At 39.5% G+C, this 18,322-nt stretch overlaps 1 protein-coding gene across 2 annotated transcripts in view; it reads left to right on the top strand.

Moving 5' to 3' along the window:
• AKAP6 (A-kinase anchoring protein 6) overlaps window positions 1-18,322 on the top strand; it is a 513,452-nt gene that overhangs the window by 260,081 nt on the left and 235,049 nt on the right. The window contains exons 6-7 of one of the 2 annotated variants that reach the window (XM_090270150.1): window positions 16,041-16,137; window positions 17,269-17,432. In XM_090270150.1, coding sequence (XP_090126276.1) covers window positions 16,041-16,137; window positions 17,269-17,432 — 261 coding nt within the window. Of the gene's footprint in view, window positions 1-16,040; window positions 16,138-17,265; window positions 17,433-18,322 lie in introns of both variants that reach the window. The other variant, XM_090270149.1, reaches the window with a different exon arrangement.

Here is an 18,322-nt window from a genome sequence, read left to right as displayed (position 1 = left end):
TTTGAATGGCTGCACAGTGTTCTGTGTATGAATATGACATAACTTATTTAACCAGTCCTTTATGATAAAAACTTAGGTTGCTTGCACTCTTTTTCAATTACAAACAGTGCTTCCATGAATATCCTTGGATATTCACCATCTTGCATAATATAGGTATATTCTTAGAATAAATGTTACCTGTGATATTTCTGAGTGAAAGATTATATACACATTTAAAAACTTCACGTTTTGCCTTGACAGAGATTGTACCAGTTTATACTCAGCAATGCATGAGCATGCGTATTTCTGCACATCCTTGCTATACGAGAATGTTATCCCATTGGTTGACATTTGTTCCTTTGATAGTTACAGATAGCATCTCATTGTAGTTCAGTTTGTATTTCTTACATTTTAAGTGGAACTGAGTACCTCTTCATAATCTTAGGAGTCATTTGTACTTCTTTTCTGAGACCCATCTGCTCATATTCTTAGCCTATTTTTCTGTTGGGTCATTGGTCTTTTGATTCAGGATTTATGGGAGCTTTTTATATATTAAGGAAATGAGTCCCTTGTCTGTGATGTAAATAGAAAATGTTTTTAAAAGAAACTATTTTGGGGATTTGGTTCCCAAAGAACATGGAAATCTCAGTAGTGCGAGGAATCTAGGGTTAGGCAGACCTGAAGCCCAGGCTGATAAGCATGTCACAGACTTCTACCTCTGGCAGAAGCATGTCTGGATTCCAGTTCTGCAAAGACCAGTGTGTGTGAAGGAGTTTGCTTACTTAGTCATGGGTGGAGCAAGCCTAAGGTCAGGGCAGCTGTTGTTGAATAAGTGGATTAAATGATATCTGAGCAATGAAAGGATGGGGAGAATGTGGGCCATGGGTAAGTGGGAGGTAGATAAGAACAGAGTAGAGGAAATAAATTAGAGAGAGAGAGGGATGGATTGGAAAGACACATCAACAGCTCTCTCTCTCTCTCTCTCTCTCTCTCTCTCTCTCTCTCTCTTTTTAAAAGTATATTTTATTGATTCTCTGCGGATGTTCTAGGGCTGTGGGGGCCCTTTAAACAAGCAGTCTCTACTGAGAGATGGGCAGTTTCTTCCTCCGCCCCAACACCAATTGGTTTGCACAGTCAGAAGCAATGAGGTTTGATTTTTCCCAGCGCTGGGACTGTGAGCTGCATGGTCTGGTCTGGGGCTGGAAACACTCCTCAGGTGTCCCTCCTGACTTTTTAAAACCTGTGACTGCATTTTCTGCTGGCCTGCAGCTGCCACCGCTGCCTCATCAGCCGCTGCCAACACACTGCATCCTCTCTGCCCTGGCTCTGCCCCTCCTACCTGTCTGGATGAGTAGTTCTTCTTTATATCTTTGTTTGTTGGACTCCCATGCAGCTCGATTTTCTGGAACTTCTGGTTGTCTCTAGTTTTGAGGTAGTTGTATTTCTTCTTAGTTGTGGAGGGAGATGCAGTGTGTCTGTCTGTGCCTCCATCTTGGTCGGAAGTCGACAGCTCTCTTTCTGATGCACTCTCCCGTCTAGTCAGAAATCTCATTACCAGCTTCTGTTTAATCTTTCAGGGTCTCCTCCCAAGCTACTAATGTCCTTGAGAATAGTGCAGGAAGACCTGCTGCCCCATAGCTGACAAATCTGACCAAGACTCGAATGTATTGAAGGCTGTGGAAATTGGCTGAAAGCTTCTCTGTGTGAGGAGCGGGCCTGATGCCCTAGGGCTATTCTTGGAGTGTGTGAAAGCAGGGAATGAGGATGTTACAAGCAGTGTTTACAGAAAAAGAGGGAGCAGATGTTATAAGAGCTTGGTGACCATCAAGGGCATGTGCTGAAGGTAGAGCAAACTATATCTTTCACACTACTGCTGTAATTATGGGACTCTAGCTAAAGAAAAACATTCAATTATACTCACTGAAAAAAATTCAAACAGTATAAAAGAGCATAAAATTCAAAGTGAAAAGCTTACCCTCACTTGGGTAACCAACATAAACCATTTGTTCTATATCCTCTTGGGCCTTTTTATGTAAAAGTGCACTTTGAAAGGATTTTAAATTAATATTATATATACTATCCAATGACTTTTTTTGGGTATCTAAACATATCTCAGATATCCTTCTGTTAGTACATGAAAATCAGTGCACATTTTAGCTTCTTAATATTTTATTGTGCGGATGTGCTACAGTTTATTTAATCATTCTTATGATGATGGCCATTTATGCAGCCTCCTTATTTGTGCTTTTGCAAATAATACTGCAATGAGCATGCAGGGTAGTTGAGTATGAACCTCTTTTTGGTTCCATTAGTGTCTTGTCTACAGCAGCAACTCAAAGCTCAGTGTAATGAGAATATGTCATACTTTAGTGACAGCTTTTGCTATAGGTCCTAAAAAGTGATTTAGGATCCATGTTCTTGTGTGTAGAATTTTGAATTTGTGTTAATAGGGGTAGCTTTATTTTTTAAATTTTCTTTTCTTTTTTTCTTTACATTTTTTAAAATCTATTTTTTATTAATTTTTTATTGTTATTATACTACAGTTGTCCCAATATTTTCTTCTTCGACCACCTCTGTTCAACCCCCGCTGCTCCCACAGTCAATCTCCACACCCGTTGTTCACAGGAGTAGCTTTTAAAGCCCACCTTTCAGACCTTAGTTTTTCATTTTAGGATTGGCATCTGCAATTTGAGGTGGATAGCACAAGGTGGCACAGAAGCACCAAAATCCTGTTGGCAGTGCTTACAGTCTTGGTACCCATGAAGGATCTGAAAATTTTCCTCTATTGGGTCATTATCTTAAGTACTTACAAAAGCAGATTGGGTTAAACTAATAATGTATCTGATTAACAAAATCTCAGGAGAGATATTTTAATGCATTTATTAAATATGTTGAGATCTTCATGTTATATCATATTTTTTTTATTTTAAATAGCTTTCATTTGTGTCATTAGAAAAACACTATACTTCTCACAGTATTTAGTCATATAAGTTCCCCAAATACATTCAGCTGTTTTTCTTTTGTTGCTCTCCTATCTTCACCTCTGCTCCATGTTTCATTTCCTTTTAAAATTTATTTATTTAGTTATTTATTTTTTGATTTAATCCTTATTGTATTTTTTTCCATTACCATTTAGTCTCCTTATACTCCCTCCCCCGAAGCAATCACCACAATGATTTCCATGTTAATGAGTCCTTTTTCCTTTTTTCTCAATCCCCCCACCCTGTAACCTGTCCCCCACCTTTAGTTGTCATCTGCTCTCCATCTACAAGTCTGTCCTCATTTTCCTTGTTAGTACAGTTTGTTCATGAGATTCCACATATGAGTGAAATCATATGGTATTTCTCTTTTGCTGACTGGCTTGTTTTGCTTAGCATAATGTTCTCCAGGTCCATCCCTGATGTTACAAAGGGTAAAATTTTCTTCTTTTTTTATGGCCAAGTAGTATTCCACTGTGTAAATGTACCATAGCTGTTTTATCCACTCATCTACTGATGGATACTGGGCTGCTTCCAAATCTTGACATTGTAAATAGTGCTGCAGTGAACACAGGGGTGCTTGTGTTCTTTCAAATCACTGTTTTGGGCTTCTTCGGATAAATTCCCAGACATGGAATCACTGGGTCATACTTGAAGTTAAAACAGGTCTTTTGCCCACTTCCCAGCACCCACCTATTCCTGCTTAACTCTCTCTGCTGAGATGATAGGCGGGCCTAGCCCCAGCAGGCTGAGCTGCATAGCACCTAGGGCTGTACTGCAGTGCTAAAGTGAGGCAGTCAGACTGTGAAGGCCTGAGCTGTGTGAGCTTGGTTGCCTCCTTCCCCAGCCTCACTAAGAAGGGCTGTGGGCCTCTGAGGAGCTTTGCAGTTCCATTTGCTTGTCCTCCTTCATTCCCGTTAGTTTAAAGTGAGTGACTGAGAGTTTAGTAGGGAGCAGCATTACTTCTCATTGAAGGATTTTAAATACTCAGCTTTTAGGCTTGAGTTCCTCTGGCGGCGTAGGGGTGGGAAGGTCGCTTGGGAATTTATAGCATGTGGGCATTTTGAGGTTGATTCATGAGGACAGGTGGCTCATTTTGGACCCGTAAATGTTTTGGACCACATTTCTTTGCTCATATAATTCTGATTCTGTGTATCCAGGAGGCAAATGGTATTGTCTTCCATTTTCAGTTAAAAGGCTCTCTGAACTATTCAAAGCACCTGAGAATATACATTTTGCCTGATTCAGTTTATGGATTCTTGGGCCATAATATTCAGCAGTTCTGGTTGCTTTGAAAATTGTTGGTGTTCAGACATTGTACTAATTTATTACTTTATTAAGTATTCTTTTCAGGATGTAATGAATTTTTAAAATTAGAATGCCAGGGAAACACTGCATTTATTAAATACTTCCTATTTAGACTGCTGCAAGGGGAATTCCAGTCAAGATGGAGGTGTAGGTAGACACGCTTTGCCTCCTCACACAACTATAGAAAGAATTACAACCACATCTCAAAACTACTAACACCCAGAACTATCAGAAAATTGAGCTGTATTCAAGTCCAGCAATCAAGGATTTAAAGAAGACACATTCATCCAGATGGGTAGGAGGGGCGGAGTTGTGTAGCTAGTAAGAGAGGTGATGTGGACTGGAAAGGTGGGAGTGGCAGTGACGGTGGAAGAACCAATGGGAGGGACACCTTGAGAGTGAGCAGCCCTGCCCCAGGGCAGAACACACAGGCCAGGGTACCAGAGCAGGACGATAAACCCGCATTACCTCTGGCTGTAAAAACCAGTAGGGGTTGGGGCAGAAGAAGAAACTGCTAGATTTTCCCTGCTTAAAGGGCCATCATGGTCTTAGAATATACGTAAAACCACCCACTCTGGGATTCACCCCAGGGGCAGCAGCTGGAAGGGCACCAGTTGCACATGGGAAGAGAGTGAAGTAACTGGAAACGGGGTGAGCACCAGGTGAACCGCCAGAAGCCAGGTGGTGGCATTGTCCCCTCTCTGAGCCCTTGCTACACAACCAAAAGGCAGTGAAATGGGTTGTCCCACCCTGGCAATTACCTAAGGCTCTGCCCCTCACAATTTACAGGTGCCTTTTCTACATAGGCCACAATACTAAGACAGGGAGTAAAAGCAACTCTACCTAATACACAGAAACAAACACAGGGAGGCTGCTAAATTGAGGAGATAAAGAAATATGGCCCAAATGAAAGAACAGAACAAAATTCCAGAAAGAGAAATAAGTGAAATGGAGATAGCTAACCTACCGGATGCAGAGTTCAAAACACTGGTAATCAGAATGCTCAGAGAACTCCTAGAATATGGCAAAAAAGTAAAGGAAGAAATGAAGGTTACACTAAGAAATAAAGAATAATCCATAGGAAACCAATAGAGAAGGGAAGGAAGCTGGGATTCAAACCAATGATTTGGAACACAAGGAAGAGAAAAACACTTAACCAAAACAAAAAGTAGAAACAAGAATTTTAAAACGGTGAGGATAGGCTTAGGAACCTCTGGGACATCTCTGAAAATGCCAACATCCAAATCATAGGGATGCCAGAAGGAGAAGAGGAAGAGCAAGAAATTGAAAACTTACTTGAAAAAATAATGAAAGGAAACTTCCCAAGTTTGGTGAAAGAAAAAGACATACAAGTTCAGGAAGCACACAGGGTCCCAAACAAGATGGACCTTAAGAGGACCACACCAAGACACATCATAATTAAAATGCCAAAGTCTAAAGGTAAAGAGAGAATCTTAAAAGCAGCAAGAGAAAAGCAGAGAGCTACCTACAAAGGAGTTCCCATAAAACTACCAGCTGACTTCTCAACAGAAACTTTGCAGACAAGACGAGACTGGCAAGAAGTATTCAAAGTGATGAAAAGCAGGGACCTACAGCCAAGATTACTCTATCCAGCTAAGCTATTATTTAGTATTGAAAGGTAGATGAAGTGCTTCCCAGACAAGTAAAGCTAAAGGAGTTCATCACCACCAAGCCATTATTATAGGAAATGTTAATGGTACTTATTTAAGAGAAAGAAAAGATCAAAACATGAGTATTAAAAAGTGGACAAATTAACAACTATCAACTATTGAATCTAACAAACAAACAAACAAAGCAAACAACTAGAACAGAAAAAGAATCATAGATATGGAGATCATTTGGAGGGTTTTTATCTGGGAAGGGGAAGGGAGAGAATGAGGAAATGGTGCAGGGATTAAGAAGCATAATTGGTAGGTACCAAATAGACTGGGGGATGTTAAGAATAGTACAGAAAATGGAGAAGCCAAAGAACTTATCTGCACAACCCATGGACATAAACTTAGGTGGGATAATGCTGGAGGGTACTGGGTGGAGGGGGCAAAGGGGGAATTGAGACTACTGTAATAACATAATCAATAAAATATACTTTAAAAAGTACTCATCATATGCAAATTTAAAAAATAAAATAAAATAAATACTTCCTATTTAGGGTGGTGCTGTTCTAAGCACTGAAGAGAAAGTTTGCAGACTGGCCTTGCACCTGAGGTTTCATTCATGGGCAGAAGGACACTGTATAGACGGGAGCCAGTGCATACCAAAGCTCCCTCCTCTCTCCCTGTGTAAACCCCAATACAGAGTCTACTTACCTACGGTGTTACAGGAAATTTTGGAATATTGAAATAATTCATGTGATATAAATGATATTAAGGTAAAGGTTTTAGGCCTGAAACAGATCTTTACATTAGCCATAAAATGCCTGTCATATGTACTGAAGGTTTTTGTGAAGATCAAATAAACACGTTATATGTGAGCACTCTTTGTTCCTTTTGTGAGAATTGCACATATCTTTCTTAGAGACCTTAGAACATGTGGTATGAGGAACCCGGGTGTTTCTAGAGATGTTGAATTTCTTTCCTCCACCCTTCCCTCAACAGTGCACCTGTGACTGTCACCTACTTGAGGGAGAACTTGTGTCTCTGGTATCTCCTCTGACACCCAGCCTTGCTCATGCATGATAGTTACTAGAGATATATGCTAAATGAATGAGTGACCATTTGTAAAAGCTGTGTTACAACCATTATAGACAGCAAATTATAACTAATGTTATAAATCATCAAACAATAACTGAGAACTTCATCAAGTTAAATTTTTTCCTCTACTATTTCCAAACCAAGATAGACTCTGGTCACAGAGTTTTCTGGGTATTGTATGGTATGATGATAATAAGAAAAATACCTATAGAGGGAAAAATAGGAATGCTTCCTTCTGTTTTCAGGATGTAATTCACCCCCTATGGCAGAAAACACAAGGAAAATAAAGACACTAACTCAGATATTAGAAAGGTTAAAACAATTCCACAGGTTAACATTACCATTTCAAATATGAAGACTATATGACTAGACAGCATGTTAATGACTTGACATTAGAAAATTTATTAAATTTATTTTTAAAGCAGTTTGGGTCCTCCTTTCAAATGCATGAGGCACGTGGGAGTTGGACTAGATCTGCCCCAGGCTGCCACACAAATTTTAAATGGATCTGGAGTCCTTCAGGGATTGTCCTAAATCCACATAATATTCTTAAGTCCTGGTTTATGTGCTGGGACCTGTATATTAGCAGCTGTGCGTGTGAATAATATACTTATATTCATCCATCACTGTGGTGACTCCACATCTGTGGGGGCTGTTGCTCATCAATTATTCCACCACAGGAGGTAAAGAGATATTTGGGCCAGCATTGACCTCTTTTTCAATCAGGGGCTCAGCGCAGTGTGTTCTGAAAGTCAGATGGTCCGTTTAGACAGCACCTCTGTGTGAGAATCCATGTGGCCTAATGTGGTCGTGCTGGGAAGTCAATGTGATTACCTGTGCTAGGTGTGGGGGCAGCATTCAGAAAACAGATGAAAATGGGGTCACTAAGAGACACCATCTACATTCAGGATCTCTCCCATCTATCTGATTCTTACGTAAAATATTAGCAAAGTCAACTTTAGTAAAATACATGTACCTTCCACAAACAAAAGCTCAACTGTTTGAAAGAAACTGTGATTTGTTGAAAGAGCTAAATTCACATTCAAATGCTTGCAAGTGTTTTTATTATCTAAGGTTTCAGAAAGCAAGTTTCCTCAGGAAGAATGAGAATTTTTGTCTTTACATCTTAGTGCCTTTTTTTTTCACCAAGGAAAACAGTTTTTATAATGTTTATCTTTTTATCATGAACTTGATTTCTTTCTTAAGAGTACATAGTACTTCTCATTTTTAAAAACTTCTGATATCATACCTGGATGTGTGTTGCATATTGTCATAATTGATAAATCAATGACAAATATAGCCATTTCGTATTGTTGGGGAGATAGGAAATTGTGATGGTGGCTGACCAGTTATTTAATTATGTGATAAGTAACATATGATGAGAGAGTAAAGTTAAATTGATGATTTGGGCTATCTCAGCCGGGGTGCAGTTTACATGGCAATTACACCGGGATCATCTAAGTGTAATTGGCAAGTAATTTTGTAAGCGAAGGAACATGACAGCTCATTTACATGGTGTTCACTGAGTAAAATTTGGGGACATTTATCAACTACCTCCAAGTGAAGAGTGATTACATCAGAATGCTATTGGCAGTTTGAAGCTATATGGAAGGTTTTTGGAATGAATCTTGGTTCAGTTGTTTCTGAACCTTTCATTAGGTGTGTGCTGTGTTCCAGGCACTGCCCTAGGCACTAAGGATACAAAGATGAGTGAAAAGTTCTACTCTCAAGGAACCCACGGATGGGACGCAGACAGTCATCGACAGTTACACAACAGCGCAGTAGGTAGAGGTGTGAGCTCTGCACAGATACTGTGGATGCTGAGGAGGGGAAACTTGGAGGATGGAGGATGGTCAGGGAAACCTTGCTAGAGAGGATTACACCTGAGATAAATGATAAGAATGCAGTGGGGCTGAGCCAGGGAAAGGGGAGAGGGCTTTCCAGGCAGAGGCACTAGCAAAAACAGAATCCTGGAGGGACAAGACAGTTGGTGTGAACTAGAATGTGAAACAGTTCAGGCACGTTTCAGGCAGATCTGGGGCCTGGCTGGGATCTTAGAGGGCTCTGAAGCTCATGCTAGAGGCAAGACCTCATTCCTTAACCTTTGGGAAGCCACGGGAGAGCTTTAAGAAGAGGAGCACCTTTTGTGGAGTTGTTTTATGGACAGACCATTTTGTGAAGTAAAATGGTTTTATTGAGCTATTACGATATGCCAGACTCTGCTCTACACATACCAAGGCATTTCATCCTCACAGCAACTTTGTGAGGTTGATACTAACATTTTCCCCTTTTCACAGATGAAGAAACTGAATGCACAGTAGTTGCTCAAAGTGACACAGTGGGAGATGCAAGAGCCAGGATTTGAACCAAGCTGTCTAACTCCAGAGCCTACAGTCATCACTATCACCCTACACCATGTGATAGGCCCTTGATGCAATCAGCTGGTGCACACCCCAACCAACCCACTAGACTGTGAGCTCTGTGAGGTCAGGGACTGTATTTATCTTGTTCACAGCTACATGCTGCCAGCCAAGGATGATGCCTACTCCTTCAAGGGCATGCCACAAAGAAGGAATAATGCACTTTTGAGGGATCATGACTGGAGGCTGTCAAAGTCAACCTGGCAAGGGATGATGGCGAGGACCTAAGTCAATGGCGATGTTAGTCAATAAGAAGAGGCGGAGATGGAGAAATAAATTGGCAGGGCTTGGTGACTGACTGGATGTAGGGATTTTGCTGGCATGTTCTTACGATGTCTCTGATTTCCAACTCCTACGCTGGAGAGGTGCCTTGGCAAAAGCATCTGAAGCAGAGGGGAGCTCATGCTGCTCTTCACAGAGCTCTTAAATTCCTGAGAAGACATGTTGTGGACTCAGGACGAGAAGTTAGAAGAAACTTACCTGGGGATACTTAAAAACAGAACAGACACATCTGCCTGCGATGGTTGAGGGACAGAGCTGCCCTGGGGTAGATGAGTGGTTAGATGGCCTTTGGGATTCTTCCGCCTTTGAAAATCTTCTGGTTTAGAATAAATAAGAAGTTTTCCCAAGCTACCTATCCTTAATTGCATGGCGTATGATAAAATCAAAGTGCCCAAGGACTGGAAACTATTGAGTCCAAATGCCTGGATTGTAGATAAGGAGACTGAAGCCTAGAAAGGTTAGATGACTTGTCCAGGGGAGCACACCTAACGCAAAAGGAAGAGCCATCTCATTGGCCTCTCAGCCCGCACTCCCTCTTCCCTGAGTCTCAGATGATAGCTGCCGTGTTTTGGTGCCTCCTGTGGACAGGCCTGTGCCAGGTAGAGACACAAAGCCAAAGAGAACCTGCTCTCTGCACTTGGGGAGTACAGGGAGCCTCAACAATAAGTGCCACTTGTCACCTGAAAATGCCACATAGTGCCATTTACTACATAGATCATTTGGAAAATAGAGAAAATGAATTTAAAAGGTCACAATGATTTCTGTTTAGGCCAACTCATTGCCAGGCACTGCTTTGATGCTTCACAATCATAATCTCTAATTCTTACAACAACCTAGAAGTTAGCTAATATTGTTTTCATTTTATGTTACAGAAAGCGAAAGCATGGAGAACTCATTCTGTAAGACCAGATCATGTTAACTCCAAGTCCTACCCCGCAAATTGAAGTTAACAGTTTGTTGTGGTTCCCTACAGTCTTCTTTTTTACACACTGGGACTATTCATTTACATACATATAATTTTATCAGAGATTCAATTGTGAATCTTCATTTTTTGGCTTGTAATGTGTTCTCTGTGTTCTCATGGTCTTCCTTTTAATGGGTATGTGTCTTATAAATTTGAGTAAACAAATGTATAATAAAAATCTTTCAGTTGTTGGCACATATGGCATTTTGAAGGTATATTTTATATTTTGAGGACCCTCTGAGCACCCTCTATGGGTGGCAATGGGAAAGGAGGAGCTGCCGGGTGCTGCACAGGGCGGTGGAGGATCATGGCTTTCTCCCCGACCTGGGGCCCTCTGGGGATCAGGGCGTGCAGGGCACAACTCGAGGTGGAGCCTCAGGCAGGCCGAGGCAGGTGGCAGGTACCTTTTCTGTCCTCTGCTTTTCTGACTGAGCATACATTCCTCCTTGTGCCCTTGTAAAAAAGCACCTTTTCATTTTCTTAGGGTAGTGAAAAATCTTTTGTGTGAAGAAAAAGTGTCATCAAGTGCCTTATTCATCAGCATATATACTATCTCTTTAAAATGACAGTGGGAGTAAAAGTTCATCAGTTCAATATGTCTTTCACATTTGGAGACTCCTGACTAATAACCTCTGGTATTTATCATCAGAACAGCCAAAGAACTAAATTCTGGCACATGCTGCTCTCATGCACTGAGAAAAACTTAAAAAGACAGAAGATTTTCTCCGTTTTTCTTTCTTCCATTCATTTAGAAGAAAAAGCATATCTTTTTTTAATTAAAAAAAATATGAGCATGCAGAAACATCTGGCCTATATTACCAGAGCAGGCTCCTAAATGGCCTCCTTGTCTCCAGTCTGCCCTTTTAAAATCAACTCTACACAACAGCCAGAAAGATTTTTCTAGAACACAGAACTGTACTAATCACTCACCCACATTGTTGTATCTTTTTTTAAAATAAAAGTTTATATTTTGATTTTTTTTAGAGAGAAAAAAGAAGGCAGGAGATGAGAGAGAAGAAGGGGGAGAGATGAGAGAGATTTGCCGTTCCTCTTATTTATGCATTCATTGGTTGATTCTTGTATGTGTCCTGACCAGGGATTGAACCCAGAACCTTGGCATATCAGGATGATGCTCTAACCAACTGAGCTACCCAGCCAGAGCTCATTGCATCTTCTTCCATGAGTCTTTGATTTGTATATCCACAGCTCCCAACTGCCCTGCTTAAACCGTGTTCCAGTCATCAAGTTGCTGGTGGCCCCCTGATTCCTGCTACAGTAAAGGCTGTCTCCAGGCCTGTGTACAGATCAGTTCTTTCCCTACAAGCTTCCTGCTAGGATATGCAGCACCTACCCAGCACTTACCACGCTTATACGGAATGTAGCCCACAGTCTTGTTTTAACTTGGCCAGCATGATACTTTGATTAAAAAAAAATCTCATCAGGTAGGGTGTATCATTGTTCATTTTGCTTAAGGCCCCACCACCCTCTATTAACACCAAACCCTAATTACACATTTACTCTATACTGGGCCCTATGAGGCTACCTGATCTGTTACTTTACCCAATAGACTATAAGCTAGCTGCATATGCCAAAGTTTTGTATTAACTTTTGTATCTATAGGTCTGTCAGAGACGGCTCAATAAAAATCTATTAATTTATGCTTTAAAAAGACAGTAACCCTTTTTAGTCTTTCTGTTTACAAACATCATAAAACTCAGGGACCTCAATGGACCTGGCAGATACTAACAGTATTCTATGGGGATGATTGAAAGTCTGTGTTCATGATCTGACACTGCTAAGACTGAAACACGTTGGACCTTAAGCCTCTTAATGTGATTATGGTCTTTCCCACTATTTCTTGTACCAGGACATCTATGCTTATGATCTCTCATGAGAATTATTTTTCACATTTGTCATAGTTTTGTCTCTCAAGACATTTATTTCCTTGCTTTCATTTCATATCCACGTGACCTCTGCATTCCCATCAAGCTGAGCTCTTCAGAAATTTGAATGGAATAGGGTTTGATGCAGCATTTTATTTGCTTTGTAAGGTTTGATCATGATCTAAGGACAATCAGCATGCGTACTGGAATTTGGATCCTGCCAAGGAGTAATGTACCCAGATCTGTACAAGAGGGGGAGGGCTAGAGGGTGCAGTAATGGAAATATCCATTGGTCAACAACAGATGCATCATGTTTTCGATAATCTAGTCCTTTGTCTCAGTCACTGTATTTTCCATTTCCTAAGTTAGTCTCTTCTAAACATTTACTTAGATTCTACTTTAAAGACACTAAAAAAGATGTGGTGTCCCACAGGATCCAGCTTACCCATATTTATGGAATTCCACATCATCAGTGACATAGGTCTGTGGTACCTGTCTATGGCAATGTCATTGCCGTAAATGAACTCTCCAGAAAGTGCCCTGAATTCAGGGAATGCTAAGGATGTTTCAGAGGGACTATAAACCATAAGGCATTGCTGAGGAAATGTTAGCATAAGAATGAAAATATCAAGTATCAAGTTCAAGGAAAATAAAAAGAAAACCCTTTTGTCTAAGTTCCTTCCCTAGGAAACAGGTGGGTTTAGAATGGGGAGAGCTTATTACAGAATGCTTTAGTAACCAGGAATTTTGTTAATGTGCCTGCTTGGCTGCTTTCTCAGAGGTCCATCATAAATGCCTTAGTTGACACCATTAATGGTTAATGGGTGCACCTGAAAGTCAAGCAATACTGTACCATTTGGACAATAGTTATATTAAATGGTTCTTTTCTACAGCATCAAGCTTATCAGCTTATTTTTTTCCTAATAATAAATACCTCATCTTTTCCAAGTTCCTAATCGAATGCTTCCACATCATCTTGAGGCAGAACCAGATCCAGCTGCATCTATTCTATACTCTTGTCTTCAATTATGTCAGGTTATCCAACCTACTCACAGGTCCTTAGGTTCTGTTCTGCTCTGAAACATAGCCTGATATACTTCTATGGAAGCTCATGGTTACCCACCATTCAGGACAGGGTCGTTGTAGTAAACAGATCAAAGAGAGCAGTAGGCTAAATTTACAGTGATGAGTAAACATCTAGAATAGTTTTGTTTCCCTAAATTTTGGAAATTTTCAACCATTGTGCCACAGCACACTGGTGTGTGGCAAGATTTTTTAAAACATGCGATGCCAGACTTTTGTCAGGGGCACTGACCTCTTTTCCTTTAGATTGGCAGGTAAAAAAATGACAACAGCCAACACAACAATGGCTGTCTGTTGTGAATGAATCAAAATTATACCTATTTTTTTTAGCAAATTGGGAAAATAAAATATTTTTGATGTGCTGCAGAATTTTAGTCATTAGGTTATGTGTGTCATGAGTTGAACAAAATTGAACATCGCTGCACTCTAGGGTTGATCTCAAGTTTTTCTCTTCCCTGAAACACAATGCACCTCATTCTGCATGGCATTACTTTAGAGTTGAGGATTTCCACTGTAGTGGCAAAAAGTAGATGCAGCCATGTTCTGGCTATAAAATAATAGATAATTTAGTTTATCATAGGTATTATATTGTATGGATTGACCAGAAGCCTCAGACTTCCCATACTTTGCCATATTTTATTTTCTTCAACAAAATACCTGTAACTGAAAGAGAAAAATACAAAAAATAGTGAATATTCCTTGGGGAAACCTAATGCTGAATCTCTCTTCCTGTGATGTTTGCCTGAAGTGTTGCTATTTCTTATGCCTCTAGTCAGATGAATTTTGGAGTCAATTTTTTTTCCAGTCAAAATTCTTATTTTCCAAGGCTTTCCCTCATTTGTAGCTTCTTCTGAGTTTTGATGCTCACTTTTTCTTCTGAGCTTTAAAAAGACCCCCTTTCTATACTAAGAAAAGGCGAGCCCATACTCAAGCACTGCACATCCAAGATGACTAACGATGCACTTCCTTCTCCTCATAACATGCACAGGTGCCGTTTGGTGCCAGAGGCCATACTTTATAGTCCCTGAATTACTATTACGGGGCACAGTGTGCAGGATAGCCACAACGCGTGTTGTTTAAATGAATGAATGAATGAATGAATGAATACCTGATTACACAATTTATGTTTGCTTAACCTCTTCTTATCCAAATTGCATTCCAACTAGGACTGTATAAACTCAAACTTCTTCAAATATTCTTAGTACTATGGCTCAGTGGGTGTAGTGAGAGCCAAATATGTTGTATGTTTTGGAGCCTGTCACAGAGAAGCCAAAATTTGGCATGCACTATTTCAGAATCCATGCTCATTCCAGTTAGGCAAGTGAAGGAATAAATTTTTTTCCTGAAGTGTAACCATTGGTTGAACAGATTGGTTACTATGATTACTCTCCATTGCACCTCCTGTAGTTGGAACCCCTTATAACATTTTAGAGATGGGAAAATATTTGGAAAACCATATGTGTTTCTTGAAATACTGAAATGGAAACCTTCACCTCCAGAGAGTTCTACTGACGCAGTTCAACAGATAGCCACTGTTCCTGCAAACATTTGTCAACCATTTTGTATGTGACATGAGTTGGAGATAAATGTGAAACTGGCAATTCTTTCAAATTGCTTATGATTTGGTAGCCAAGTATAGAAATAAAACAGAATACAATATGATAAATTCTACAATAGAAGCATGTATAAAGAGCAGAGGTAACAGAGAGAGGGGGATAATTAACTCCATGTAAGGCATTAGGGAAGGCTTCCTGAAAGAAATGTCTCTGAGTTGGAATTCAGCCATGACAGCAGGTTTTGTTTTTTGGATGATTATAATGAGTGAAAAATGCCCTGATATGCTTGATTTATTCATTTATAAAGCAGTGTCACATGGGAAAAAATAAAAATTTTAACATCAAAGATTTGAAAAGTATTTGATTCCTCAATATATCACTTAAATTCATTTCTATATTCTATAGTTTGCATGGTATCTGAAAAACAGAGCTGAATATCTACTGTATTAATGGATTTATATATGTGCACATAAGGCTAATATAATTTATGCTGCCAATTTTTTTATGGTTTATAAATAGTGCTATCACTAACATTTTTTAAAAAGTGAAGAAAAGAGCTCATATGTGCTGGTAGAAATTCAGTGTATTTTATAGACTACTGATACTCTTGATATAGCCTACGGGATGTGACTTTTCATAAAAACCTAATGAACTTCTAGATTTGTCAGCTGTTTCCAAACAGATGTACTCTGCTAATCTAATGGAAACATTTTGAGCGCATATCCCAAATATCAATAGCTCTTAGTACTGCAAATTAGTTTGTCTATTGAGTAAATTGGAGTCTGCGGTTCTTGATAAAAAGTAGCAAGTTATTTTGTATGGATATTTTATGTAAACTGCCTTGCCAGGATTTGATGCTCATACTTTTCCCTGCAGAGTTTTAAGTTGAATGTAGACAGTCATTGTGCTCTCAAGGAAGCTGTGGAGGAAGAAGGACGCCAACTTCTCGAGCTTATTGCGTCTCACAAAGCAGGTAAATCCTCCTGAAATATTGCAAGTCTTTGTGTCTCCAGACTATTAAGAATGAAGAAGCATTGCTGTAAATTACTGCATATATTCCCCTCCTTATGTATTATTAATATTTACATTATCAGATTGACCTTCAAGATTTATAAATGTTTCATATACTGCATACAATGCTGTGATACTTGTAAGATGAAATACTGCCTCCAAATGGTCTGTTCATTTTATTCCGTGCTTGCTGTTCACCTTAGTTTCAATCGAAATCACATTCCTGAAAACTTCCCGTTGACGTGCTTTTTGATGTAGGTGTTCTGGAAATAACATTAAGATAATGAATGAGAATTGTGCATATAGTTATAATGCATATGCATTAAGGTACTTATAGATATCATTACAGATAGAAGGCTGGCAGCCTAGAAAGATCTGATTATTTCCCTGCCAGTTCACACACGTGAACGTTGTGCGTGCTCTTTGCTGGTCATTGCATTAGCAGAGTTTTGGCCTCACACCAGTTCTTTCCCCAGTTTTAATGTATTTATGAGGAACAGATTATAAATAAAAAATACTTTTGTCATTTGGTTATAGTTATCCTGGTGGTAAAAGACCGTAAGACAGGATGAATTACAATTTGGCTCTTGCTTTGAGCTTACCACAGCTAAATAAGAAAAGAGCAGCATTAATCGGATGTGCTAATGCTAAAGACTGCTGTCTTAATTATGGCTCATTTACTGTATTTTTCATCAAATTAACTTTACCTATCTCCATACATCTCTGATATTTTTAAGTCTCCACACAGATACACATAGAAACTTTTATTTGTAATGTGAAGCTGTAGTTAATAATTTTTGCATATTATGATTTTTTGTTCCACATACCTCCATTTAGTCAATATACTGAATCCAAGTTAATTCCAAGCCATTAATCCATGTGGTTATAAGGACCAGTTTTGTGGCCTTATGCTTTCTGTCAAGTAAAAAGCTCCCAGTGTCTCTTCTGAGTGACAAAGGCTAATCTGGCAGGTGATGGTAATGGTCATTTAAAATTATGTTTATTGTTTGAAATAACCATCGGATTTACTAAATAATAATGGCACGAATGCAATCAAGTCCATAACTTGTGCTCTCCCCTTTCTCTGGAGAAGGACTAAAGGACATGCTGCGGATGATTGCAAGTCAGTGGAAGGAGCTGCAGAGGCAAATCAAACGGCAGCACAGCTGGATTCTCAGGGCCCTGGACACCATCAAAGCCGAGATCCTGGCTACTGATGTGTCGGTGGCGGATGAGGAAGGGACTGGGAGCCCCAAGGTAAGGAGCTTGAAGTTCACCTTATTTCCTCTTATTTCTGTCATTTTTTGAACGAGGCACCACTGGAGTTTTCAGCCACCCCTAAGGCTTTTCTTTTTTCCTACTGTGTAAACTTCATATATCTTTCGATTGATTTATCTATTGATCGATTGATAGATATATGTAAACAAAATGGAATGCTTAGTTTAAAACAATAAAAAAAGCCTACAACTTTCAGCTTTTCTAGGAACAGGTCTTTTTGTGAAAAGTGACAGGGTAGGAGGGGACAGGACTTCAGCAGTAGGAGAAGGGGGGACATAAAACATTTAGTAAACAAAACATAAAGCATCTTAAACATGAATAATCAGAATGGTTTTAAATTGTTTTGTTGCAACTATAAATCACTATAATCAGTGCAATCACTCAGCTCTGACATCCATTAGCCGCTTGGTTACAGCAAATTAACAAAGAAGAGAGAAAGTGATTCATTATCTCATTCCTGTTAATGACTATCAGATGCATTGCCTAATTAGGGGATGGTCATTGTAGTGGGAAGAAGGTCATATGCTTTGCTACAAATCTTTTTGCTCTGAGTGTAAGTTCTCCATAATGGTGCATGCACCGAATACAACAAGTACTTTAAAAATGGATAGTGACATGTTTTGCTTTTTCATTTTAGATTTATGAAATAACCCTTAAAGCATAGGCAGTTAAACTTGAGATGAGGCACCTTTTTATACAGTGTTCTAAAGGTACCTTTTGACTCAAGGTGTGAAAAATAATTTTATTAATTTGACATTTTCATGTAATTGCTCTCTTCTTTTGTATTCTTTTGTGAGAGTAAATGCAGAAAACCACTCTCATAATAGACTCAGCATCGGAACATATTGTAACATGGGAGAAACAGATTT

This window comes from Furipterus horrens, unplaced genomic scaffold, assembly GCF_987537825.1.
Source record: "Furipterus horrens unplaced genomic scaffold, mFurHor1.1.pri manual_scaffold_3, whole genome shotgun sequence".
In the NCBI taxonomy this organism is placed as follows: domain Eukaryota; kingdom Metazoa; phylum Chordata; class Mammalia; order Chiroptera; family Furipteridae; genus Furipterus; species Furipterus horrens.
The sequence above is the reverse complement of the archived record's forward strand: the minus strand, read 5'-3'. Positions and strand labels throughout refer to the sequence as shown.